The 26,657-nt window shown below is 45.9% G+C and overlaps 1 protein-coding gene across 1 annotated transcript in view; it reads right to left on the bottom strand.

Moving 5' to 3' along the window:
• Nucleotides 1–26,657, bottom strand: part of POLN (DNA polymerase nu) — a 155,966-nt gene that overhangs the window by 82,931 nt on the left and 46,378 nt on the right. The window contains exons 10-17 of the mRNA XM_029952606.1: nt 25,999–26,067; nt 24,722–24,782; nt 24,014–24,078; nt 12,318–12,401; nt 11,948–12,043; nt 5,361–5,417; nt 4,549–4,602; nt 3,838–3,903 (exon numbers count right to left, since the gene is read on the bottom strand). Coding sequence (XP_029808466.1) covers nt 3,838–3,903; nt 4,549–4,602; nt 5,361–5,417; nt 11,948–12,043; nt 12,318–12,401; nt 24,014–24,078; nt 24,722–24,782; nt 25,999–26,067 — 552 coding nt within the window. The remainder of the gene's footprint in view (nt 1–3,837; nt 3,904–4,548; nt 4,603–5,360; nt 5,418–11,947; nt 12,044–12,317; nt 12,402–24,013; nt 24,079–24,721; nt 24,783–25,998; nt 26,068–26,657) is intronic.

Genomic DNA, 26,657 nt, shown 5'->3' with positions numbered 1-26,657 from the left:
TCCAAAATTACTGGACATGAAGAAGCAGGAAAATCTGAAATCACGCATGAAAAGGCCATCAAAACACACCGATAACAAGATGATGCAGATGTTGGCATTACCTGACAGGGACTTCAGCGCAGTTATTACAAAAATGTTGTAACACATTTATCATAGGTATTATTGAGACGTAAGGTAATCAATTCAATCAACTGCTCTCAAACAGCTCTTAAATGAACCATAACCTGTTAATATTTCATTGAAATGTCAAGACATGAGAAAGACAAAAACATTTTACATTTTCCTATTATCTGAAATAACATGAAGCAGAACACAAAATAGGTGGTGAGGCATTTCATGGTCAGTTGGTAACAATGACTCTCTCACAGGAGGGTGTGTGTGAGTGAGAAACTAGCTCTCTATGAGTGGTGAAAAATAGTTACAGTCTGATTTTACTACTCTTACTTTTTTTCAAGATTTTATTTTTATATAATCTCTACACTCAATGTGGGGCTCGAAGTCACATCCCTGAGATCAAGAGTCACATCCCTGAGTTCCACCGACGGAGCCAGCCAGGCACCCAAAACTGACTTTTAAAACATATAAAGTGTACTCTGTGCACTTTAAACCAAAGAACGTAATTCAAGCTCTCGCCATTTTGTGGTGCCATCATGTAGCTCACGTGGTATCTGGTTAAATAATATGCAGCTGGGCTCAGATCCATATGTGGAAAGAAGAAAAGCACAGAGGTTCCCTAAGAAAATAGAGGCGAGTCTCTAAACAACCGTGCAGCTGAGGAAAGCCCTTCTACGAGGACTCTTTGGTAGGGAAAAGTCACCCCAGATAGTGGAGAAAGCACGGCCAGCCACTGCTCATGGCAGTGTCCGGGGCTGACAGACTCTGAAAGGCAAGCTCGTGATAGCTCTTAAAAGTAAAAACGGCGCCGGGTGGCTCAGTTGGTTAAGCATCTGACTCTCAATTCCAGTTCAGGTCACGATCTCATGGTCATGGGATTGAGCCCCGTGTCAGGGTCTGCACTGACAAGGCAGAGCCTGCTTGGGATTCTCTGTCTCCCTCTCTCTCCCCCTCTCTGCTTCTCTCTCAGAATAAATAGGTAAACATTGAAAAGAGTAAAAACGTAATATCCTTCGACCCAGTAATCCCATACCTGGTGATCCATACCCACAAAAGTACAAGTGCCAGGACGTGTGCCCGCTGCTCACCACAGCCTCACTTCTAGAAGGCAAGAACCGCACACGAGGCGCATGTCCACCAGCACAGCAGTGGCAGGACACACACTAACCAGTGAAACAGGACTTTGTCAGAGGATCTGCAGGGTTTCCACCAGCTACAGCTGAGAGAAAACCAAGAGGCAGAAACAAGGAAATCCTAAGCCTGTACAACAGGTAATGCCACAGTCACTGGGCGCTTCTGCACGTATGCGTGTAGTTACACATGCGTCTCATGAGGTTGCACTAGAAGTCTAGAGGGAAACATGGGTGTGCATCAGCTAGGCTGCTAGCACAGGCTGCCCCGGCCCGGAGCACGGAGGAGGTGCTGAGCGCGGGCGCGGGAGGGAGTGTCTCCGACAAAACCGGCAACCGAGGCGACCGCGCAGTGCAGACTGCGGGCCTGCGCGGGAAGAGAGAGCCACCAAACGCTGACGGCGGCCGGCGGAGCTGGGGGCTTTGGGTGACGTTTACTTCATTATTTGTATTTTCATTTGTTTGAATCCTTTAGAATTATCAAATATTGTTTGCACACTAAAAAGCCATTTTCGGTATAGCAAACAATATATATTTAAAAAATTAAAGGGCAAAAGAAAATGGAGAAAAATAATTCAGCATTTTATAAAGGTTTGGTTTTTACTCCATAAAGAAAATCTCTATACCTCTAGGAAAACATACAGCCTCAAGACACATGGGCAAATGGTGGGTATGAACAGACCATTCAGAGAAGAACAATCGCTTATGTCATCAGGCCTCACTTATATGTTAAAGGACTAGGCATTCAAAAACCAAGTCAGGAAGTAGTGCCCGGAACGGAAGCTCCTTGCGCTGGCAAGGACGCCGGAGACCAAACATCTCACCTCTTGTCTGACTGGAACGTAAAACAACTTTTTCCAGAGGACAACTTATCAACGGAGAGCCCTAAAAATGAGCGTATACTTGGCCTCAGGAATTCCATCTCTAGGAACGTACGCTACGGAAGTCATCAGAAAAATGTACCCAAAACACTGATGCAGGTGCGCTGAGGGCATCTCTGCAGGAAGTAACCACAGCGGAAAACACTCGGAGGCAGCGCCAGGGACGGCCGGCAAGGAGCACCGGGCGGCCGCTCCGGTGACGACCTGGGTCCCAGTTAAAGGCAGTGGCCGAATGCACACATTATGCTGATACCTTCTCCTCCCCAAAATTCAGTTGAAATACCAGAAAACAAAGAAAGAAAACTAGAACGTCACTGAAAACGTAGGTGGAGTGCTGCCCACAAACCGGAGACACTGGAAATTTCTGGAAGAGAATGGAGCACCGGAAGAGATTAATCTGCAAACGGAACAGAAAACCGGAACTTCCAAGTGGGCGAAAGCCAAGGACCGCGGAAGCAGCGCGCCTTCCCAGTTCAATTCCTGTCAGTCCTGGATCAGCGGCGGCGGCGGCTAAGAGCAGGGGTGCAGCGGGCACCTGCTCGCAGAGGAGACCCCGGCGTCAGCGGGGCGAGGCCACAGAGCTCTCGGCTCTCCACAGGGGGTGTGCGAAGAGAGACCTTCCTAGGTGGGCGCGAAGCCCAGAGCGCGGCGGGCCCTGGGCGGAGCCACAGCTCGGGTGGGTGTGAGCCCGCCTGCCCCCGCGCTGCCACCCGCACAGCCACCCGCACGGCCACCCGCCGGGAGCTCTGTGTGTGCGCACGCGCACGCCCGTGAAGTCCAGCGCCAGGTACCTAGGGGCAGCCAGACTTGTCGCAGACGGAAAGGGAAGACTGAAACGTCCACACTATTTGAATTCCTTTATCATGAACATACTTTCATATGTATATATATTTTATAATGCACGTTTAAATAATTAATGTAGTTAATTCATGTATCTAAATAATTCAAATGTTTAAATCTAAATATAGATTCAGGTCAGTGTTAGTGTATGATATCAAGACATCACACATAAAATTAAAAAGTATAAAAGAGCAGTGTTTTATAAACATGTGCACTTAGCAAAAGTCAGTAAGGATAGACCCCAAAGCGTTAACCGCCGTTCATTCTGTACGGGGGAGTAACCGGTCACTTTTATTAGTCTGTTTTTTTTTTTTTAACATTTCTGTACTTGAGGAACTCTTCTGCAATGAAAAATTAGTAATAAGTCATCTTTAATTAAAAAATATAAACCCATTTAAAAAGCTAATTGCTTTCAGTGTTATTAAAGCTCTATCATAAATTCAAAGGTATTTATAGCTTTTTTCATCAGAGACAGTCTTGAACAACAACAAAGAAATGGAGGAGGCCTTCGGAGCATCAGACCTTTCAACATGAGTACTTCTGGTCGTGAGAAGCCACCTTGGGTGTGAATCTGAGAACAAGGCAGGGGGTGGGAGCGAGCTGTCCCTCTTGCCCTCAGCACCGGCACACGTGACTCTCTGGATGGAAAGGACTCCTCACTGCCTCAACGCTTCATGACAGTGGGGACCATGTGTTCCCAAAACATAGTACGTGCTAAGCAAGTATCAGCTGACTGAATAAAGAGAGTAAAACACATCTATCAACGCAGGATCCCCTCTTACAAAGGGAAAGTGCAGAGGCAAACACATGTATAGGCACAAACTCAGCTCCGAGGCACAGAGACTGGCATCTAAGAAGGACAGCTAACTTACCGGATGCTTCGCTGAAAGTCTTCCGGTCACGGTTCCAGTCTGGTTCCACGTACAGGAAATGGAGCCCTTTATCAGTTAAGAAGAATCCGTTTCAGGTCTGACAATACCACGTGACCCTTCAGTCTGTCTGCCTACAGCACACAGCACTCACTACTCTCCTCCACAAGTCCACAGGCCACTGGCCCCAAACCTCCAACCTGGAACGGTGCCTGGATGTCAGCACACTGCTCACAAACAGGAGGTTCCCCCTAACCCTTGCAGAAACTGCGACAGGACATGTGGGTCTCTGTCCCTGAAAACCCTGTGCAGGGGGAGAGGAGGGCCGTGCACCACGGGGACTCAGCATGGATCAAGGTGGGCTGTGCAGCCCAGACGGGGGCTGACACTTGCTGAGTAGCCTCCGACCGTCACGGAGCAGCTCTGCCCGCAGGGCCCTCCCGGGTGAGCGAGAACCGAAGTGCGCGCGGGGGAGAGGTGCGGTGTCTGGTGGGAGCGTGCGCGTCTGCCTTTGGGCTTCCACGTAAAGGTAGCTCACGACCCAAAGGCACGTCAGCTCGGGCTAGAAAGAGACCTGATTGATAAGATCATGGCCCACAGTTCAAGAATGTTTGGTTATTTATTGCTAACTAAAATTTCAAGAGCGCCTACGGGTGTCTGAGCCCACGTGGGGACCGTGCTCCTAGTCACAGCGTCACTTTTCGCGCCAGTCACCTTTTTCACGCAAGCTAGTAATCCGTCCACGAAGGCTGACTTGGTCTTGTGAACCTGGGTCACAGAAGACAAAGGTCATCATGTTCCCGCTGTACTGCCTGAATAGGACGGAGCATCAGAGCAGGGTTTCCCAGGGTGCTGGGCGTGTGCTGCTCGTGTGTCCCCGCCGGTGACTCCAGGAGGCACGACGGCAACCTGGGCTGGTGTCAGAATTCCAGAACGATGGCCCGCAAAGAAAGACGGTACCCTACCCCTTTTCCGGAATCAGTTGCTTCACAGAAATGTCGCAGACATAAGTGGGGCATTCTGAGTACTCACCCTCCCAAGTCCCTACGGCGCCCTTAGTTCTCTTTCAATAGTTCTGTCCCTTAGAGGAGAAAAGGTCATTTGATGCCGTGACCAAGCCCTCTAAGCTGCCACCCCCCAGGACAGCAGCAGGCCACAGGCTCAGAAAATGACAGACACAGGTCACGCGAGTCAGAGAACACAGGGCAGGGGCACAGCGGTGGCTGGCGAGGAAGAGGCTGGGTCAGCGCACAAGGTGGCCCTGGAGAGCCTCCTGCACGCCATGCTGGCTGAGTGCCGTCCGCCGCAACCCCCCGGGGACAGGACGCGTCTTCTTCCCATCCGCACGGCCCCCTGCCAGCCTCTGGCCAGGGGCTGGCACACGGCTGCATGGCCCCCTCCCCGGCAGAGCTCCGCCAGGGCCACTCTCGTGACCGCGTTTCTCTCATCAGACACGGGGCCCTCTGTCCGCTGCATCAGCAACTCGACACAACTCAACATGGGTAAGCAACACAAAGGTGACTTACCCGTCTATACTCCAAAATTATCTTGGGTAATGGATGAAGGTCTTGCAGGGCATTTAACTGAAACATGAGAAGAAATATCACCAATGTAATTCCATCATTTAATTTTAACATTTTGAACACATTTTCAGCTGGAGAAAGTCCTAATAATAAATGGTCTGCATTGACTGTATTTTCTAAAATGAAGATTCATAATAAACTGTTTTATCAAATGTGTTAATCTAAATCCCTTACAAAGTCATTGTTGTCCATAATGGAGCTGATGGCACTTCACACAAGCTAGGAAATAAGATTCCTCCTGAGATTTACACTCACAAAGTCTAAATCCAGGGTATGTAAAATACCACGTAGGAGAGTAAACTAAGAAAATGCCTACAAATGTGTAACTCAATAGTTTAGGAGCACGCAACATTTCCATCACAGTTATCTGGGCATAATAATGTCAGGGAGGTAACACCAGAATAGGATTATGGATTTTAAAACTAATTTTAAAAGGTCAAAATATTATACCCAGGACAATACAAGATCATAAGAACATGGTTTGTTCAGTCTCATTAAGTGAACACAATTGAGTGCTGCGACCCAGATGAAACTCAAGATTTGCCCAGGCCCCCGCCCCTCCCCCACAGGTAACCAGCACCCTGACCTCCGCCATCAAGGCCTCAACATTATGGTTTACGTTCATCTATATGTATAAAGCAGCATTTCATCTACTTGTACTCCTGTATTCAGCTGTTGCAGTGGAGGACAATTCCATTTTATCCTTGAGGGACATTCGCGGGTTGCTTACGGGCTGTGATGAACGGAGCTGCTGCGACCACTCTGGCCACGGGTCTTGGTTACCATACGTCTACAGCCGTGTTGAATATACACACAGAGGAAGGGAATCGCGCGGCCGACTGTAGCCGCGGTAACACCAGCCCATCTTCCAAAGTCAAGGCACCGGTTTTTACCTCATCAGCAACATGTGAACGTTCCACCTGCTTCACATCTTTGCCAACACATGCTGCCCCAGGCTTAATTTTAGGCATTCTGGTAAATGTGAAGTGATATCAAACGGTAGTCTTAATGTGTATTTCCCGGTGACTAATAAAGCTGGATAGTATTCACACATTTATTGACTAGTTATGTATCTTCTTTCATTAAGCCCCTGTTCATGTCTTTTCCTTATTTAAAAAGTTGATTTGTGTGTCTTCTTTTTTCTTTTTTGATTTGTAGGAATTTGTTATTCTGGATAGGGTTTTCTTTAGCTGGTTATATTTATTGGAAATATCTTCTACTCCTCTGTGTCTTGCTTTTTTTACTTGTTTAATGGCATCTCTTCATAAACAGATTCTTAATTTTACTGTTGTCCAATTTATCAATCTTTTCCTTTACGGCTGGTACATTTTGTGTCCTGTTTAAGAACGTTTACCACCTCAAGGTCTGAGGATATTCCCTTATAGAATCTTCTATAGTCTTGATTGTTTTGCTTTTTATATTTATATATACAATTCGCTCGGGATTTAGTTCTGTGTGATGTAACGAGCTGCCTTACTCACTGATTTGCAGAGCCACCCTCTCAGACATCATGTGTTCCATACCCACGTGTGGTCTCCCCGTCCTGGGTCCACTGGTCTATTTGTTTATGCTTGAATTGATACTACACTGTCCTCAGTTCCTGGTAATCCCTATTGATTTAGGATTAATCCTTCTTCTTTTTTTTAATAATGAAAAATTATTTTTGAAAGAGAGAGAGAGAGATTGAGAGAGAGAGAGAGAGTGTGAGCAGGGAAGGGGCAGAGAGAGAGGGAGACACAGAATCCAAAGCAGGCTCCAGGCTGCAAGCTGTCAGCACAGAACCCATTGCAGGGCTCAGACTCATGAACTGTCAGATCATGACCTGAGATGAAGTTGGATGCTTAACTGACTGACCCACCCAGGTGTCCCAACTTAGGATTAGTCTTGAGGTCCAACAAACCAAGTCCTTCAGTAGTGTTTCCCAAGATCCCACTGACTCTTAGTTTTTTTTGCATTTCCATGTAAATTTGGGAATCAGCTTTCCAGTTTCTACAAAAAAAACCTGGCAGGGTTTTAGTTAAGGTTGTTCTAATTCTATAAATCAGGTTGGGGTAGGGAACTGACAATATAAGTCTAACACAACAGTGTAAGGCACAGAGTTGTATCACTGTCTGTTTGAACACAGACTAAGGACACAAAAGTCTTGGCTAGCCACAGAATCAGAAACCGGAGGGCCAAAAAAAAAAAAAAAAAGAAACTGGAGGGCCAGCACTGGGACTGTGGGAGTAGGCACTGCCCAGAGGGAGGCACCCTACCTCAGTATAACCCAGAATTGCCATTTTCTTAGAAAAGCTATCCCTTGGGAGATAAAAGTATAATGAAAACACTTAGCCAAGAAAATTGCTTAAGATTAACCAACTCTCCTTATCCTGATACCTTACCCACAAAATAACTTTCTAACCACAGTCTCCCTGTATATCTCTACTTGAGCCGTCTGAGAACACTTGAAAAGAATTAAGTATTTGATCTCCTAAAGCTCTGGACAAGGCACTATCAGCTCTGGTTGGAGATCAGAGGCGGTGGCACAGCACCGCCACCCTGTGAGCTTTATCCCACAGCCACTGCACTGGCTCCTGACAGCACATTCTTCTCGGCCCCCTTCTCTCCGTGGCCGCTCCGTAGCATGCTGGGGGCATCTCCTCCGTCCTGACCTCTAAACATCAGTTCTCAGTGTTCGGTTCTGCGGTTATCAGTGTCGGCCGGCTCATGAGAATCAGCCAGGGGCTTCAAAGACATGCCTGTGTCTGGGCTGTCCAGCCCCCAGACATGATTCTGTGGGTCAGTCATCCAGCAGGGCATGAGGGCTTTTCCGAAGCTCCGGCCAGGGCAGGCGACCACCATCCCAGGGCAACTTCAATAAAAATCAGCTGAGCACGCCCAAGTATGCACCTCCAGCACGAGGCTTCACCAACCCGACTGCTCACGTGACATCTCTGTGTCAGTGTCTTGTGAGCACATCGGAGGGTGAATGCTGCCCACCCCCCCCGTAAGACGTTCCTCTCTCCTTGTTCTCTGAGCCGTGGCCATCTCTATCTGCCCAGGGGCACAACTAAGAAAACCAGGAGCTACCCCACAGTCTTCTGTTGACGCTCACGTGAATGCACATCACAGAGTTCCTTTCTGCCCTAAAAATGCTCTGAAAATTCATCTGCTTTGCTCCATTTTCACAGATGTCACTTAGACCACTGAGACTTCAGTCCCCACATGACAGTGACAGCCTCTTAATTAGACTCCCCTTCTCCAACCAGCTCTAACACCTGTTAGAATGGACAGACTCCTGAGCACTGACCACACCACACGCTGGCAAGGATGTGGAACAACAGGAACTCCTGTTCATGGCAGTGGGGATGCAAAATGGTGCAGCCGCTTTGGAAGATAGTTTTGCAGATTCTTACAAAACAGTATACTCTCACCATATGATCCAGTGATCATGCTTACTGTTACGCCAAAGGAGCTGAAAACTTACAACTACACAAAAACCTATGACACAGAGACGTTTATAGCAGCTTTATTCCTCACTGTCAAAATGTAAAAGCCACCAAGATGTCCTTCAGTACATGAATGGGTAATAAACTGTGGCCCATCCAGACTGTGGAATATTATTCAACTCCAAAAAGAAATGAGCCATCCAGCCAGGAAGAGACCTGGAGGAAGTGTAGATGCACATGACTGAGGGCAAGGAGCCAATCTGTGTGATCATCTATGGGACATTCTGGAAAAGGCAAAACTATGAAGACAGTGAAGACACTGGGATGGAAGGAGGAAAGGGAGGAAGGAACAGGCAGAGCACAGGGGATTTTTAGGTCAGTGAAGCCATTCTGCCGAGACCACAATGGTGCACACCTGTCATTACACATTTGTCCAAAGTCACAGGATGCACATCACCAAGGGTGACCCTGAGGTCAACCGTGGACTTGGGGTGATGATGACATGTCGGTGGAAGCTCGTTGAGTGTAACAAACAGTCCCGCTGGTGTAGGCACTGACAGTGGGGGAGGCGACGGGCATGGGAGGAAGGCGGTACATGAGACTTCTCTGTACCTTCCTTCACAGTGAAATTGTGAAATAACATAGAAAGTCTAATAAAACCATATCTGGAGCGTCTGGGTGGCTCAGTCGGTTAAGCGTCCGACTTCTGCTCAGGTCATGACCTCAAGTCCGTGGGTTTGACCCCTGCGCTGTGCTGACAGCTCAGAGCCTGGAGCCTGCTTCAGATTCTGTGTCTCCCTCTCTCTCCACCCCTCCCCGCTCATTCTCTGTCTCCTCTCTCAAAATAAAATAAAGACATTAAAAAAAAAACATATCTCAGATCACAGTTGTGTCCTTACTTGAACTGTTCCAGGCTACACTTTCTACCTGAAGTCCACATCTCTCCTGATGAGGAGGGGAACAGGAAGGGTGAAGGAAAGTAGAGATTTGTCTTAATTTTGAATTCAGAACTGTCTACATGTGCTCCCTAATAAAAGTTAGTCTTTTTTAAGTGCACAGAGTAGTATGACTTGCTCAGTTAAACAAGAGAGTAAGGCTAAGAGTATGACTGACATGGATCATGTCTGTGTGAAAAGCCATCCAGGTCACAGCGTTAATTCGGTCTGGAGGGAAGCCCATGGAGCCCGGAAGAGAGCTCCGTCTCCATCCTCGTCCTCACGCTGCTGGCAGTCGGGAGGAGCTGAGGAGCCACGGAGGGAAGGACGGCACTGCCAGCTGGCGTCAGGACAGAGAACAGATCCCCCTGGGACCCTCGGCTTGGCGCCGCACAAGGGGAAGTGCGCAGCTTTTCCAGGTACCGCTGCTGCTCCAACTTGAGGGCGCGGTGCCCCCATCTGCCCTCAGGAGTGAAGTCCACGCCGGGGCCTCTCCTGTAGGGTGGTGGGTCCCACCCCTGCTTGCCAGATCTCCGTGAACAGACAACAGACATACGGTACAGCCCCACCAGGGGTTGCTTCTGGCCGCTTTGGCTCTGGAGACGTGAACAAGTCAATGCAGGGCTGTGACCTGTGCAGCATACATCCTACAGTGATAAGCAAACCAGTAACTAAGATAACTTTAGGGGCGGAAGAGAATCTGGGTGAAGATATTGTTGCGCTGGGGGTCTCTGAAAGCAATACTTAAGATAATAACCAGAAGCCACTGTGCAAAATCCAGAAGAGTCTCCAGATCAGGAAGAGCCTGGACGGAAACCTGTGAAGGGCAAGGTGCTCATGGGGTGCAAGGAGGGGCAGGGGGCAAAGGAGGCCAGACAAGGGACAAGGCCAGACTTGTGGGCCTCGGGACACACTAGAGGGCTTGGATTTTAATCGAAGTGTCACAGGAAGCCCTGGAATATACACCAGGAGAGTAACGTGATTTTTCTAATGCTGTAAAAGATCACTCTGCCTGGACGGGATGGCTAACCAGGGGGCAAGAGCAGAAGCCAGGAGGCGGCCTGGGGGCTGTGCAGGAGTGTCAGTGGGGGAGGACCGGGCGGTGACAGTGAAGACGAGGGAAGCAGACAAACTAAGACCTAAGTTTGTGGGTAGAGATTGCAAGGCTCGCTACAGGGAGGAAAGTCAAAGATGACTCGTAGGTTGCTGGATGAAGTAGCTAAGAACTACAGGCAGTACTTGGTTTTTGAAGGTTCATATGTCAGCATGGTCCTAAATACTGTTTTAGACACACACACACATGCTCGCTGAGTCCCCATAAGATTGTTGTAGGGAAAGGACTATGGTTGTCCTTTTATACATCAGGAAACTGAGGCAGAGTGGTCAAGTAACCTGTCCCAGCTGTGTGGGTCAGCATGCTGGCTGCCTGCAACTAGCCCCGCTCCACCCACTGCTGGCTCCCAAGGACACGGTAGAGGACGAGTGTCCGCGGTGGTGGAAGAAGCCAGATTCAGGTCACTGCAGGCAGCCGTGATCCCGAGAACTGCCGCCTGGGCTACTGAGGGTCACAGGCAGGACTTTCCGAAGGCGCAGAACGCGCAGTGCTGGGGTGGCGATGTGCGTGGGGAGTGGGGGGCCCAGGAAGCACCAACAGCCCCCATGGCTGGTCCTCACCACAGTAACACGAGTTCACCTACTTACAGACTCTGAGCATCCGCTTACACTCTTACACTGGGCGCTTGGACAGAGAAGTTTGCTCCTCCCTGTCTTTTGAAAGAGAGGCTCCTGGGGGGAGGTGAGGGGGGGGACGGCAGCTCAAACTTTCTAAAATAAATCTAGGGAAGAAGACTGATGACCTTCCTGTTCCTAGCTTCCCGCAGGGGCGTGAAACAAAGATGCTGCCACTGGATTGTCAAGAACTTGTCTTTCAAACAAAACTCTACCATATTGTTCTTCACAGAAAATGAAACCACCCATGGCTTCTGGAAAGCCGGACCGTCTGCCTCCTTCTCCGCGGCTAGTACCAGGAGGGCCGCCTGTGGGGGTGCCTCACTGGGGGCGCTGCCTCTCAGGCGCTGCAGGGCGTGTGGGCAGGCCTGAGGGTGACTCATGCCCCACGTAGCACGCTATCGTTTCAGAAGGAAAGGGGGCAATTTTCGGACCTTACCACGGCTTCTGACGTGGACGGCAGCCCCCGAGGCCCCGTTCTGGGAAGAGGGTCCCTGGGACTCAGCAGGTGCAGCTTCAGCTTGCCAAAGAGGATCTTCAACAAAAGCAGTGACACATGGTGAGCAGGTTTCGGTTCGGGAGAAAGAGAACATCGCTGCCACCGCCCGGAAGACATGCCCACTTGGCGCGCCAAGTCTGACCTCATGTTTTCTCAGATTTACAGGAATTTGAAGGAATGAATCTCAGTGTGAGAAAACATGGACAGCTGACATACTGTCCTGATAGTCAACATAAGACAGTCTTTATAAATTTAAAATAAATCTCCCCTTAACCCCAAAACGTATATTTTATTTAAAAAATAGCGTTACCTCTTGAAGCTGATTATTACTTGTTATAAGAAACTGTTCTCCTGCAACAAAATGAGCTTCTTGCTCCAATTCCTTGAGACGAGACTGTGAATGTGATAAACAGTCTTGTTAATATTTTCACAATTTAAGATTACTTAATTTGCTCATCAAGCACTTCCCAACAAGAGCTCTTATAAAAATAAAAACTAACCTACAACTTACCAAAATGGACATTAAAAATACATATTTTGACTCATGGTGGAAAACTCAGGCTTATAGAATCATTCTTTCCCAAACTTCAGGAAGCAAAGTGAAGAAGCACAATAGGAAATAAGACACCAAAGGAGGGAGGGAAAGACTAGATTCTCCAGAAATGTTCCTATTGGAAGAGAGATCTAGCATCATACCATAAACTTCAGAACATCCAAAATATCCCAAGGCATAAGAGGCAGACCAAACTGCCTGGTGACCAGGGTGAGGACACGATCAGACCTCCCTCCTGACAGAGCGGCTGCAAGGACACCAGGGATGTGCTCAGAACCTGGCCATGCGGGACATGGCCCGGCTTGCAGGGCAGGAGGCGTGGGTGGTCCAAGTGAAGAGGGTCTATCCATGTCCTACGACACCACTGATACAGTGCTGAGTGCTGAGTTTATAAACCCCTCATCCCCTTGCCATTTCAGTCAGAAGAAAAGTGGAAGGCAGCCAGGACTTTAAAATTTTTTATTATAAAAGCAAACAGAGAGGGGCACCTGGGTAACTCAGTAGGTTAAGCATCTGCCTCTTGGTTTTGGCTCAGGTCAAGATCCTAGGGTCATGGGGTCAAGCCCTGCATCGTGCTCTGTGCGGAGCCTGGAACCTGATAAAGATTCTCTCCCTCTCTCTCACTGTACTTTCTCCCAAAAACAAACAAATAAATAAAACTGACAATCCTTAGAAAAAAACAGAGAGAGAGAGAAGAAAAGAAAACAAAGAGCAGAGGCTAAACCTATGAGGCCCAGTGAAATACCTTCTGCGTTCTATTCTTTATCAGACAAGGACAGCCTTTAGGCTGCAATTCAGAAGGAAGTTCACAGACACCAGAGAAGTTAGGAGAAGGACATGTACATTACAGGCAACAGTATGTAGGCAAACAGCAGCCAGGAACACTTGCCTCAGTTAAAGTATGCCCAAACTCAGTGGTCAAAGAAACACATGATAAGAAGGAAAACCAGGAGCAGAGCACTGAAAGACAGTAATGGATCCCTTCAGGAATAACTCACACCGTAGGAAAGAAAAACGCCAGGAACAAACTGATCTCAAGAATTAAGAGAGAGCATGAGCTTCCAGTTAAACCAGTACAGTAAAATGGCACGTCAGCGCACTCCTTGCGTGTACGCATGAGAAGCAATGGATAGACACAAACGGAGAAAGAAATAAAAGAAAACATAAACATTTCTTCTGAGCAGAAATAGATATAAACTACAAGGCGGCAGGCAGAACTGAGGCCAGAGCCCAGCTGGGCTTTGGGCAGGCAGAGCAGTGGCCAAAAGCGCCCGGTCTGTGAGAGGACGCTGGGCCGGGCACCTGCGGCCACAGAGCAGAGCACTCTGGGCAGACGCAGCTCTGCCCTCACCTCCGCCACTCAGCAACAGGGGCAGCGCTCAGCCAGGCGCCTGTGCGGCCACGTGGCTTCAGGCTAGGGGTGCGGATCTCTTTCATTCCTTCAAATTTTTCCTCTTTTAAAAATGATGTTACCTGGCTTTTTCACATTGATAAGAGTGCTCTATTAGAGTCTGAGTCTGAGTCCTTTGCCATACACATGAGAATACAATCAAAATCCCAGCAGAATATTTAAAAAAAGCAGATGACAGAATTTTATATGGTAAGACAGACACTGTAAGTAGGGAAGACACACTGTAGGATGTCAAAGCTAAAGGCAGGGGAGTATCCGCACAAGGATAGACAATAACCCTGGGAAACCGAACAGCGTCCAGAAAAAGATCCACATTACACCGTGACACGAGGGGACCAGACCTGAAAGTTCCCTGAGCAGACAGAAGCAGTTCAGCCACACAAGCAAAGCTTGATCCAGCTGATTTTGCAAGGTAAGTGAGGCCACTGGGTCTGCGTTGCTTCTTGCTGGTGCCTCTGAAAATCTTAAGTGAACCTCAAATTGTGCCCCAAATTGATAAGAAATAACAACAATGAATTCTCTTTCATTTAAGCACTTCTAATACTGTAGTCAGCGAGTGTGAAGAACACATGGTCACTGCCTCCACACTGTACAAGCTGTTTTATGACCATTTACGTCTCAGCCTCGTTCCACTTCTCAGCTTGAGTGATCCTGGTTTGTAAACTGTTCCTGTGGAGTGCGCACAGTCCAGTTTTATGAAGTACTGCTTCAGCATTTCATTGGTTTTACTTTTGTTTTTTTCTGAACTTTTGAGAACAGTGATCTGATTTATGACACAGACATTACTGCAACTCAGCAGGGAAACGGCACTTTTAATAAATGATGCTGAAATAAATGGAAATCAACTTGGGAAGAAATCTTAACCATACTTAATACCATAAAGAAAACTTAATGCGAAATGGATGGTAGGCTTAAAATAATACAGCTTATAGGGCGCCTGGACGGCTGTCAGTTAAGCATCCAACTTCAGCTCGGGTCATGATCTCGCAATTCATGAGTTCGAGCTCCGCGTCAGGCTCTTGGCTCTTGGTTGTCAGAGGGGAACCTGCTTTGGATCCTCTGTCCCGCCCTCTCACTGCCCCTCCCCTGCGTGGGCACAGGTTCTCTCTCTTTCAAAGTAAACATTAAAAAATGATAATATGGCTTATCTAAGAAAATACAGAAGAATATCTTTCTTTACCAGAAGGCAGAGAAGATACTAGCACATAAAAATTTTTAAATATTTAAAAACAAAAGGTTCACTGAACTTCACCAAACGATGCCACTATTAAGAGTGGAAAGACAAGCCATGGACACGGGCCAGGCCAGAGAGTATTTCAGAATCTTTGGGCCCCAAGTGGCCTCTGCCACATATTCTCCTTTATTTTGGTTTAGGTGTCTTTTTTTCAGAGAGAGAGAGAGAGGCAGAGAGAGAGAGAGAGAGAGAGAGAGAGAGTGAGAGAGAGAGAGAACGAACCCATGCAAGCAGAGGAGAAACGGAGGGGGAAAGAGAGAATCTCAAGGAGGTTCCGCACTCAGTGCCGAGCCCGCCACGGGGCTCAGTCTCACAACCCTGGGATCGTGAAGTGAGCTGAAATGGAGTCTGGCCCTTAACGGACTGAACCACCCAGGCGCCCTAGGTGTTTGTCTTTTAAAACCTGTAACAACCACTCTTAACTTGTAGGCCATATGAAAATAGGCCCCAGGATGGATTTGGCCTACAGAGTACTGTTTGCCAAACCCTGGATGGGGAGAAGGAATCTTCAATATAAATTGCAAAGGACTTGCAAACAGCATTTAGTACAAAGGACTCACATGCAAAATCTATCAAGAATTCCTACAAATCAATATGAAAAGGTCAATTAGCATAAATTTTCAAAAATTTAGTTTACTTTGAGAAATGAGAGAGAGAGAGAATGAGAGTGGGGGAGAGAATCCCAAGCAGGCTACACACTCAGTGGAGAGTCCAATGTGGGGTTCAATCCCATGCCTGCGAGATCATGACCTGAGCTGAAACAGAGAATCAGACGCTTAACCAACTGTACCACCCAGGTGCCCCTAGCATAAATTTTAAAATGGGTGAAGTCTTTGCAAAATTGGATCACAAGAGTATATCCAGAATACCATCAGGCACATGAGAAGATACTCACTGTGATTAATCATCAGGGAAATACAAACTGAATCCACAATGACACACAATCTCAGACCCACTTGAACGGCTAACCTGAGAAAGACTGGCAGTTCTGCACTGGTGAGGATGTAGCACATGGGACCAGACAAGGTCATGACCAAGTCCGGGAGTACTGGGAGGTACCTATACCCTTACACACGCACTGTGATCTGGGAATTTCACTTTTAAACATAAAGCCAAGGGGCGCCTGGGTGGCTCAGTCGGTTAAGCCTCCAACTTTGGCTCAGGTCATGATCTCACATTCATGGGTTCAAGCCCCGCATCGGGCTTTGTGCTGACAGCTCAGAGCCTGGAGCTGCTTCCGATTCTGTGTCTCCCTCTCTCTGCTCCTCCCTGCTCATGCTCTGTCTCTCTCTCTCTGTCTCAAAAATAAATAAAACATTAAAAAAAATTTTTCAAACATAAAGCCGAGGCGCAGGAGCACTGATATCCACCACAGCTATGCACACGAGTCATCACAGCCACCGTGTTCACAGCAAGTCGTACTGGAACCCACTTCTGCTAAACTCAACCAAACAAGCAAATCCCATAGATGGACTGTGAGCAGAAAAAAAAGCCAGAATCAAACAGCCGATACTGTGTGGTCCCATTTATGTGAAGCTCAAAATCACTGAACGTAGAGTCAGATTAATGGCTCTCTCTGGTGGTATAGACTAGGAGGGGACAGAAAGGAGGCTCCTGGTGCTAGAAATACTCTACATCATGTTCTGCTGGGGTCACAGGCGTGTGTGCATATGGAAAAATGTGTGAAGCTATACACTTACAGTTTATACCAGAGAGATTCTGGGGAGAAGGTAGAGTAGGAAGCGCCTGTAAGTAGGCACCCATCTCCCCTCCTCGACAGCAGTTGCGGGGGCAGAAGCTGCTGATGCAACAACGATTTTGGACTCAGGAGTCTCTGGGTGGCTTGTCGCTTCCAGGGAGAGGCTTGGATGATAAACAGTGGATACTTTTGGTCAATGTCAGCTCTTAGCATGGTAGCAGCTGCCCATTGCCCATCTCCCACCCCAGCCACACAGCGGGCAATCATCGGTTTCTGGAGCTGTGTGCAGGAGCCAGGGCGGGCCAGAGGACCCTGTCTTCCAAATATCAGGGATCTGTGCTCTGATTACTGATTGCAAGGCCTCCAATAGCAGAGATGCCACTGTTGCTGCCCTCCCCCTGCTCCCTCCAGGGGATTTAAAGGGCCAGCACCCTTGTATATCCCCCTTCCTTTTTCACTTTTCTTCCTTTTGGGAGCCAAGCTTTAAAGACAGGGGTGGTCAAAAACTACTACGTATGCCAGGAAAATTAGAAATAGACCGTGCATGCCCAGGAAAAGTCTTAGGAAAAAAACATGAGAAGACCTTAAGTTTACCCTTCAGGCTGGTCATTAGCAAAGAGACAGCCTACAGCAATAAAAACAAAACAAAACAAAAACACTAACACAAAACAGCAAACCCTGTGGTAGAGGGAGAGTATGATTTCCAGAGCTACCACATTATCTGATTCAAAAATCCAGAGTTCTGTAAAAAATCTCAAGGCATACAAAGAGACAGTAAAGTATGGACCATTCAACCGGGGGGGGGGGGGGGCGGAGAAACACCTACAGAAACTCTTACTGAAAAAGACCTATTGGCAGATTGACTAGACAAAGACTGTCTTAAAGATGATCAAAGAACTGAAGGAGGATATGAAGGTAGTCAAGAAAACAATGTATGAGAAAAATGGAAATAACAAAAAAGAGAGAGAAAACCTAAAGGAAAATCAAAATGAAATTCTGGAGCTGAAAAGTACACTAACTGAAATAGAAAATTCCTTAAGGATCTTGAAACTCAGAATTGAGCAGGCAGAAGAAAGAATCAGTGAACTTGAAGACAGGACAATAGAACTTACTGAGGCTGAGGAACAGACAGAAAATGAATTGAGGAAAGGTGAACAGACTCCAAAGGATCTGTGGGACACCATCAAGCAGATCAACATGTACATTGTGAGTGTCCCAGAAGGAGGAGAGAGGCAAAAGGGCAACAAAAATATTTGAAGAAATAATGGCTAAAACTTCTCAAATTTGATGAAATACATGAACATAAACATCCAAGAAGTTCCACAAACTTCAAGTAAGAGGAACTCAAAGAGATCAACAGCAAGGCACATTATCGTAAAAGTTTCAAAACACAAAGACAAAGAATCTTGGAATTAGCAAGAGAGAGAAGTATCACAAACAAGGATCCTCAATAAGATCAATGAGAAGATTTCTCATCAGAAACTGGAAGCCAGAGGACAGTGGGCCAGTATTTTCAAAGTACTAAAAGAAACTCCTGTCAATCAAGAATCCTGCATCTGGCAAAACTGTCCTGGAAGAGTGAGGGAGAGATGAAGACTTCCCCAGATAAAGAAAGGCTGAAGGGGATGTGATCACCTCACCTGCCCAGGAAGAAATGCTCAAGGGGTCCTGCAGGTGAGACAAAAGGACACTGGACAGTGTCTCAAAGCCACGTGCAGAAATAACGATCTCAAGCAAGGTGAGCACATGGGCAATTATATAAGCTAGTATTATATAACAGTTTGTCACTGTGCTTGTTGGTTTCTTCATACTTAAAAAAAAAAGTTATGAGTATAAAAGCTAGTATTATGTAACTTCAGTTTGTAACTCCAAATCTTGTTTTCTACATAATTTAAGAGACAAATGCACTTTAAAAAAATTATTGGCTTACATTTGGGGCACACAATGTATAAAGATGTAATTATGTGGCATCAACAACTGAAAGGGGTGGGGACAGAGCTGTAAAGGAGCAGAGTTTTTGCATGTTATTCAAGTTAAACTGTTATAAACTCAAATTAGAGTGTTATAATGTTAGGATGTTAAATGTCATCCCCATGGTAACCACAAAGAAAACAGCTATAGAATATACACAAAAGAAAATTAGAAAAGAATTTAAAATGTTCACTACAAAAAAATCAACTAAACACAAAGAACACAGTAATGCAGGAGGGACAAAAAAATCTATAATACACACAGAAAACAGCACAATGGCAGAAGTAAGTCCCTAAGGCCCTTATCTGTGTTTACTTAAATGTAAATGGATTAAACTCTCCAATCAAAAGACAGAGACTAGCATAATAGATAAAAACAAATGATTCAACTATATGCTGTCTACAAAAGACAAACTTTAAAATCAAAGATACAGACAGGTTGAAACACAACGATAAAAAGACACTTACAAATAGTGACCAAAATAGAGCTGGGGTGGCTATACTAATATCAGAAAAAATAGACTTTAAATAAACAGTGGTTACAAGAGACAAAGGATGCTATGTATCTGATACAGCAAGAAGATATAATAATTATAAACATTTACATGCCCCATGACAGACCATCAAAATATATGAAGAAATAATGGACAGAAATGAAGGCAAAAACAGACAATTCTACAGCAGTAGTTGGGAGACTTGGTTATTCCAGTCATAAAAAAAAGTAGAACCACACAGAAGATAAGGAACAGAAGACTTAACACAATAAACCAGCCAGATGCAACAGATGTGCAGAGCACCTGCCCAGCACCAGCCGCACACACGCACACACAGGGCATTGTCCAGGACAGATCATATGTTAGGCCACAAATTAAGGCAAAGGAGATTTAAAAACATAGATATCAGACAAAGCATCTTCTCTAACCAAAACAGGATGAAGTTAGAAATCAATAACAAAAAGAAATCTGGAAGATTCACAAAATTGTGAAAATTAAACAAAAAATTTTTATTAGACTGCAAGTGAGGGAGGGGACAGAAGTGGGGAGGGGTGAGAGAGAGAGAGAGAGAGAGAGAGAGAGAGAGAGAAAATCTTAAGCAGGTTCCACACTCAGTGCTAAGTCCAATGCAGGGCTCATTCCCATGACCCTGGGATCGTGACCTGAGCTGAAATCAAGAGTGAGATGCTCAACTAACTGAGCCACCCAGGTATTCCTAAACAAATCATTTTTAAACAACCAAAGGATAAAAGAATAAATCAAAAAGGAATTTATAAGACTCAGAGATGGATGAAAATGAAAACACAATGTACCAAAACTTAACAGGATACAGCTAAAGCAGTGATAAAGGGGAAATGTATACCTATAGATATTATAAACATTAAGAAACAAGAAAGATCTTAAATTAACAACCTAACTTTTTAACTTAAGAAACTAGAGAAACAGACTAAACCCAAAGCTAGCAAAAGGAAGGAGATAATAAATATTAGAGTAGATATAAATGAATAATAGGGAAACAACAGAGAAAGCCAATGAAACCAAAAGTTACTTCTTCAAAAAAAAAATTAACAAACCTTCACTAGATGGACTAAGAAAAAAAGAAAACTCAAATTACCAAAATCAGAAATGAAAGTGAGGACATTACTATCAATTCTACAAAAATAAAAAGTACTATGAATAACTGTACACCAACAAATTGGATAACCTAGATAAATTGGATAAATTCTTAAAATCACAAAAGCTAACAAGACTAAATCACCAAGAAATAGAAAATCTGAAATGTCCTACAATTACTAAGGGGGTTGAATCAATAATCAATCTCCCAACAAAGAAAAGGGCCAGCCAGATTACTGATTCAACCTTCTTAGTAGTTGTAGGAATATAGACCAATATCCCTAATGAATACTGATGCAAAAATCCTCAACAAAATACTAGTAATATATCATCAATATATTTAAAAAGTATACACCAGGAAAAAGTAGGATTTGTTCCTAGAATGTTGGTATGAGTCAATACATGAATGTAACAACATAAATCTAATACACTAATGTAACATGCCACATCAACAGAACAGAAGATGGGAAAAAACACAGGATCCTCTCAATTAATGTACAAAAATCATTTGGCACTATTTAATACCCTTTCATTATAAAAACACTCAACAAACCAGAACAGAATGGAACTAACTCCACATTGAAAAAAAAACCTATATGAAAACCCACAGAAACCATCACTGATGGTGAAAGACTGAAAGCCTTTCCTTTAAGATGAGGAACAAGGTAAGGTTGTCTGCTTTCACTGCTTCTATTCAACACAGTACTGGGAGTTCTGGTCAGAGCAATCAGGCAAGAAAAGTAAATAAAAGGCATCCAAATTGGGATGGAAGAAGTAAAATTATCTGTTTGTAGATGATATGATTTTAAATGTAGAAAACTCTAGAGTCCACACACACACACACACACACACACACAACAAAACACCAAACATCTACTAGAAATTTGGAATTCAGCAAAGAAGCAGGATACAGAATCAACACACAAAAATCACTTTTTACATTTCTCCACATGAACTACCTGAAAAAAGCAATTACAAAAACAATTCCATCCACAGTAGCATCAAAAAGAGTAAAATATTTAGGAATTAAAAACACGCCAAGAACATTCAATGGAGAAAGTACAGTCTATTCAACAAATGGTGTTGGGAAAACTGGACATCCACATGCAGAAAAATGAAGCTGGACCCCTACCTCACACCATACACAAACATTTACTCAAAATGTACCAAGGACTTAAAGGTAAGACCTGAAACAAAACGCTAAGGAGGAAACACAGTAGAAAAGCTTCACAACACTGGATTTGGCAGTGATTTCTTGGATATGACAATGCCATAGGTAACAAAAGAAAAAATATTTATTTTTTAAGAAAAAATGTTTAAATTGGACTTTATGAAAATTAAAACATTTTGTGCATCAAAACACACTATCAACAGAGAAAAAAGGCATCCCATAAAATGAGGGAAAATATTTAAAAATCATTTATATGATAAAGGATTACTATCCAGAATATATAGAGAACTCATATAACTCAATAAGAGAAAAAACAAACAACCCAATTCAAAACTAGGCAAAGGACCTGAACAGACATTTTCCCAAAGAAGATACACAGATGGCCAATAAGCACATGAAAAGATAATCACTATTATTGATCATCAGGGGAATGCAAATCAAAACAATGAGATACCGCCTCACACACATCGTGCCAAGTGAGATAAGCCAGTGACAAAGAGACAGGTTCTCTGTGGTTCCACTCGCATGAAGTACTGGAGTCGTCAAATCACAGACAGCAAGTACTTGCCAGGAGCCAGGGAGGGCAGAATGGGAAGTCCCTCGTTGGGGCTACAGTATCCGTCTTGCAGTCTGGGTATAATTGGTGATATTGGCTTTGCAACCATGTGAATGTATTTCCTACCCTACACTCACTAATTAGAAATGGTTATGATGGTAAGTTTTCTGTTAATGCATTTTATCACAATAACTAAAAATTTTTATATTATTCACTATATGCAATTTTCTTTCTCAATTAAAAAGTACATAAAAAGAAAAAAATCAGTTCCAGATGGATTATAAACTTAAGTGCAAAGGCTAATGAAAATAGCTTGAAAATAGAACACAGGAGAATACTTCATGAGCTTGACACAGGGCAAGCGTTCTCGAACAGCACGCAAAAGCACTAACCATGAAGACAAAGATTGGTAAGTTACATTAAAAATTAAGAACTCCTGGGGCACCTGGGTGGCTCAGTGGGTTAAGCATCCAACTTTAGCTCAGGTCATGATCTCGCGGTTCATGAGACAGAGCCCTGCATCAGCTCTGTGCTCCAAGTGCGGAGCCTGCTTGGAATTCTCTCTCTCCTCTCTCTCTGTCCCTCCCCTGCTCATGCATGCTCTCTTTTTTCAAAATAAAAAAAATTAAAAAAACTAAGAACTTCTGTTTGTCAAAAGACACCATTAGGAGGGTAAAAAGGCATAATGGGAAAAGGTATATGGAACAGGCTTGTAGCCAGATCAAATAAAGATGTCCTATAAATTAGCAAGGAAAACATAAAACCGGCCATACCAAAATGGGTAAAAAAACTTGAACAGATCTTTTACCAAAGAGAAACTCCTAGCCAATGAAGACATGAAAAGCTTTCAATCTCATGAGTAATCAGGAAAATAGTAACCAAAGTCATAATGAGGTATCAATATGTCCTCACCAGAATGGCTCCTACTGAAAGTCTGGTGTCCATGCAGGTGAGGGTGTGCAACGGCAGGACGGAGTGCACTTCTGGCAGCTGCCACTTGGGAAAGCAAGCTGAGCAAGCCCATCCCAGGACCCCAGCAGCCCACCTGGGAGACGTGCTCAAGGGTGCGGTATGGCTTGTAAAGGCTGCAATCTGGCAACTACCCAGACACCTATCAACAGTGGAACAGAGTGTGCGACGGAGGCAAGCACCAAGTGGCACAGGATACCAGTGAAGCTGGGACATGGAGGCCCAAGGACAGACATCAGCCACCACTGTGAACATACAGTTCCAAGGGAAAGCTCAACCATAGTTTAGGCATTGAAAACTGCAAAGAGAAGCAACAATGTAATAACTCCAAAAGTCAGGAGGTCCCTTTGGGCAGCAGGGAGGGGTTCTGATAGGGAAAGGGCACAGAGGGCTTCTGGAAATTCTACACTTTGACCTAGGTAATGGTTATACCACAGTTTCCTCAAAAATAACTTCAGTGAAATATTTTAATGCATCTTTCATGCATCTGGATGTATCTCTGTATTTTTTATTTTTGACAGAAAGTTTTGTTCTTGCTTTTTTGAAGAATCCAAGAAACACATGAATTCCCCTCACCACACTAGAGGGGGATATCCTTGTGAGAAGACCCTGACTTTTGAGAAAGCCAGAAGGTCCATGAAACCATGCACACACCTCGTTGGGGCGCACCCAGCTGTCCTGCTTGTCTGAACCCTTTCGGGGGGGCGGTACTCCCCTGTGGGAGTCATAGACAGAAGGCATCCACAGTCCCGCATGAATGAGGGAGGGGGAGAAGGGGAGGAAGAACTCACATGCATAAGAGGGCTAAGGGGCACCGCGGCTCTGAAATAGCATACCCCAAGAAGTGCTGAGGTCCTCTCCATTTCGTCTCTGTTCACATGGATGCTCTGGCTTTCCATCACTGTGATTCAAAAACCAAAGCAGATAAAATTGGCACTGTGCACACTGTATGTATCAATCATTTCTGTGAAAGGTTCAAGAATGAGGAGTGAGCCTCACTCCCTGCGGGGACACAGTGGCAGCACCTGGGGTCAGTGTTTGGGTCCAGCAGTGGAGCCAGTGGGTGTGGGAACACGCACTGGCCGGCCACACTGACCGGAGCCGCCACTGGCCAGGCCAGCTGCAGAGTCCTGGGTGGGTCCCGGCTCTCCTCGTGCCCAGCAGGACCTGGGCGCCCAGGCCGAGGACAGCCCCGCAGCCCTTCTGGGGGCTCTCTCGAGGGGGCGGGCCCAAACACCTGTGGCCTCAGGCAACAGGCTGAAGGCCCCCTCCAACAGGAGCACAGGCTGCCCCTTGGCCAGGCACCCAGCAAAGCCATTCAGTACAAAAGGGATCCCCTGTGACTGAAATGTCAGAACCTTCTAGATCAAGAGGTGATGCAGTCCAACCCCTCTTGTTACAGAAAGGGAAAATAAAGGGCTTGCTACCTCTCACTGCCCACATGACACCCTGCCCACCCCTGAATGAGAAAGAAAGAGTTGCTCTCAGACAACATAAAGAATTCTCTAGAAAGATGACTGTCCATCATGTTTATAGTAATTTACCTGCCAAAATCGGTATCAGCGGAAGCTCCAAAGTACAAAATAGTTGCCATAAACCGTAAACCTGTTACACACAAAAAAATGATTAACTTTTAAATTACTGGCACCTGCATTCTGCTCAACAGCCCACCTGATCTCATTGAGGTGGAATTCGGGCACCCCTGATCGTGAACATGGCCCTGCACAACCCTCCCCCCTTCCTAGTAAAACTCCTGTTTCCTGCAAGTACCCTATTTACTACCAAGACCTCGTAAAGATATTTAGAAATATTAGATAGGACAAACCCCACTCCCAATTTTCTTTAATCTTTCCCATTTTTAAGTGTGATTTAGGGATTTTTAAGACTTTCAGCCTTGCATTTTCATTTCAGAATTCACAAAAGCGTAACTAGAATTTTCATCAGTTTTCGCATCGGCTTTATAGATTAACGTGAGCAACGGTGAAATCTTTGTATTAGGTCATGTCCTCCAAGAGTGTGCAACGTCTCTGCATTTGTTCAGAACGCCTGCGTGCCCCCATCAGAGGCTCCGCCTTGTCCGCCCCTCTGCCACCTGTACCACCAGGCCCAGTGCCCCTGTGCTTTGCCCTCGAGGAAAGGCTGACATCCTCCAGGCCTGGCTCCTCCTTGGGTCTCAGGCTGGTTTTGTCCATCTGGGGCAGCAGGGGAGAGAGGTGGGCTTCTCTCCCGTTGGACCCTACCCACCAGCCCACAGTCCTCGGACTGCACCCACAGCTTCTGGGGCCCGGCTCCCTGCCGGCAGCCCCTGCAAGCTCACTGCTCTCCCAGGGCCCTGGTGACAGCTCACCCTCCAAGCCTGGGGTGGAAATGCTTCCAGCCAGTGCCTGTCCCTGGAGGCTTCTGTGTCCCTTGCTGGGCCCCTCACCCCTGGCCTTGCCTCAGTACACAGTTCCTTCCTTCAACTTTTCTAGATTATTCCCTTGAATGCCCTCTGCTTCCCAATGAGACCCTGAGTAGAGCTATGTCCCATCTATTAACTAAAATAAACGCTCAGCTTTTATGTTAATTGCAGCAGCAGAAATGTTCCAGCTGAATTGGTGCCTTTTAAAAATGCTACAATTGTTAACCCGCAGAAAACATTTTTAAAACTTCAGGCCTTATCATCTGGACTACACTTCTATAAATGATACGCGAGTTAACTTGGCCTTAGAGCTCAATGTTCCACTTCCTGCGCACTTGAAGATGCTGTGATGTGGATGGGAATGAACGATGCTGTTGGGGGACAGAGAGCAAGAGTGCCAGTTAGGATAAAACGCCTTGCCTTCAGCTGGGAACAAAGGCCCATCGTGAGTCTGTAGAGTATCTTCAGGTTCACATGTACATTATGGTTCTTTAAAAGATCAAAAGAAGTAAAGATTAGGCAAACTTGGTAGCAATGTTTGTCACAATCTAGGAAATGACAAAATGCACAAAAATGGGTACCGGTGGCAGACGTGACACCCTGTGGCATCACCAGCACCTTAAGCAGACAAGTTCCCGGGCAAATGCAAGAAGCTACTGGAGCCTCACTCTCTCCCTTACCCAGTTTTCCTCACTGTATAGGAACCGCAGAGAAGCTAAGTGCCCAAGGTGCAAAGATCACAGCGCAGTAGAGACAGGAGTGCACCCTCCATGTGGCCACCTCACCACCTGTCCTGGCCCAGACGACTCCCACAGAGGCCCTGAGAGGGGACAGTCGGGGCAGGGGACAAGCCACAGCCCCCTGCACTCAGTCTGTCTCCTCCCCTGAGCACCTCATTTTGCCAGATGACTCCCCAAAGGTCCCAAAGGCGGAGAAAACCCAGGACGGTGGGCTGACAGCAGGCATTTGTTGTCCAGGCATCCCGGGCCTGGGTGCTCCCGCAGCTTGGTCAAGGGCACCAGGCACTATGAGCAGACTCCACTCCCGCCCAATGAGATTTCCACAGGACAGAGCTGACC

This window comes from Suricata suricatta, chromosome 1 (genome assembly GCF_006229205.1).
Source record: "Suricata suricatta isolate VVHF042 chromosome 1, meerkat_22Aug2017_6uvM2_HiC, whole genome shotgun sequence".
Classification (NCBI taxonomy): Eukaryota; Metazoa; Chordata; class Mammalia; order Carnivora; family Herpestidae; genus Suricata; species Suricata suricatta.
This window is presented reverse-complemented; position numbering and strand designations above follow the sequence as displayed.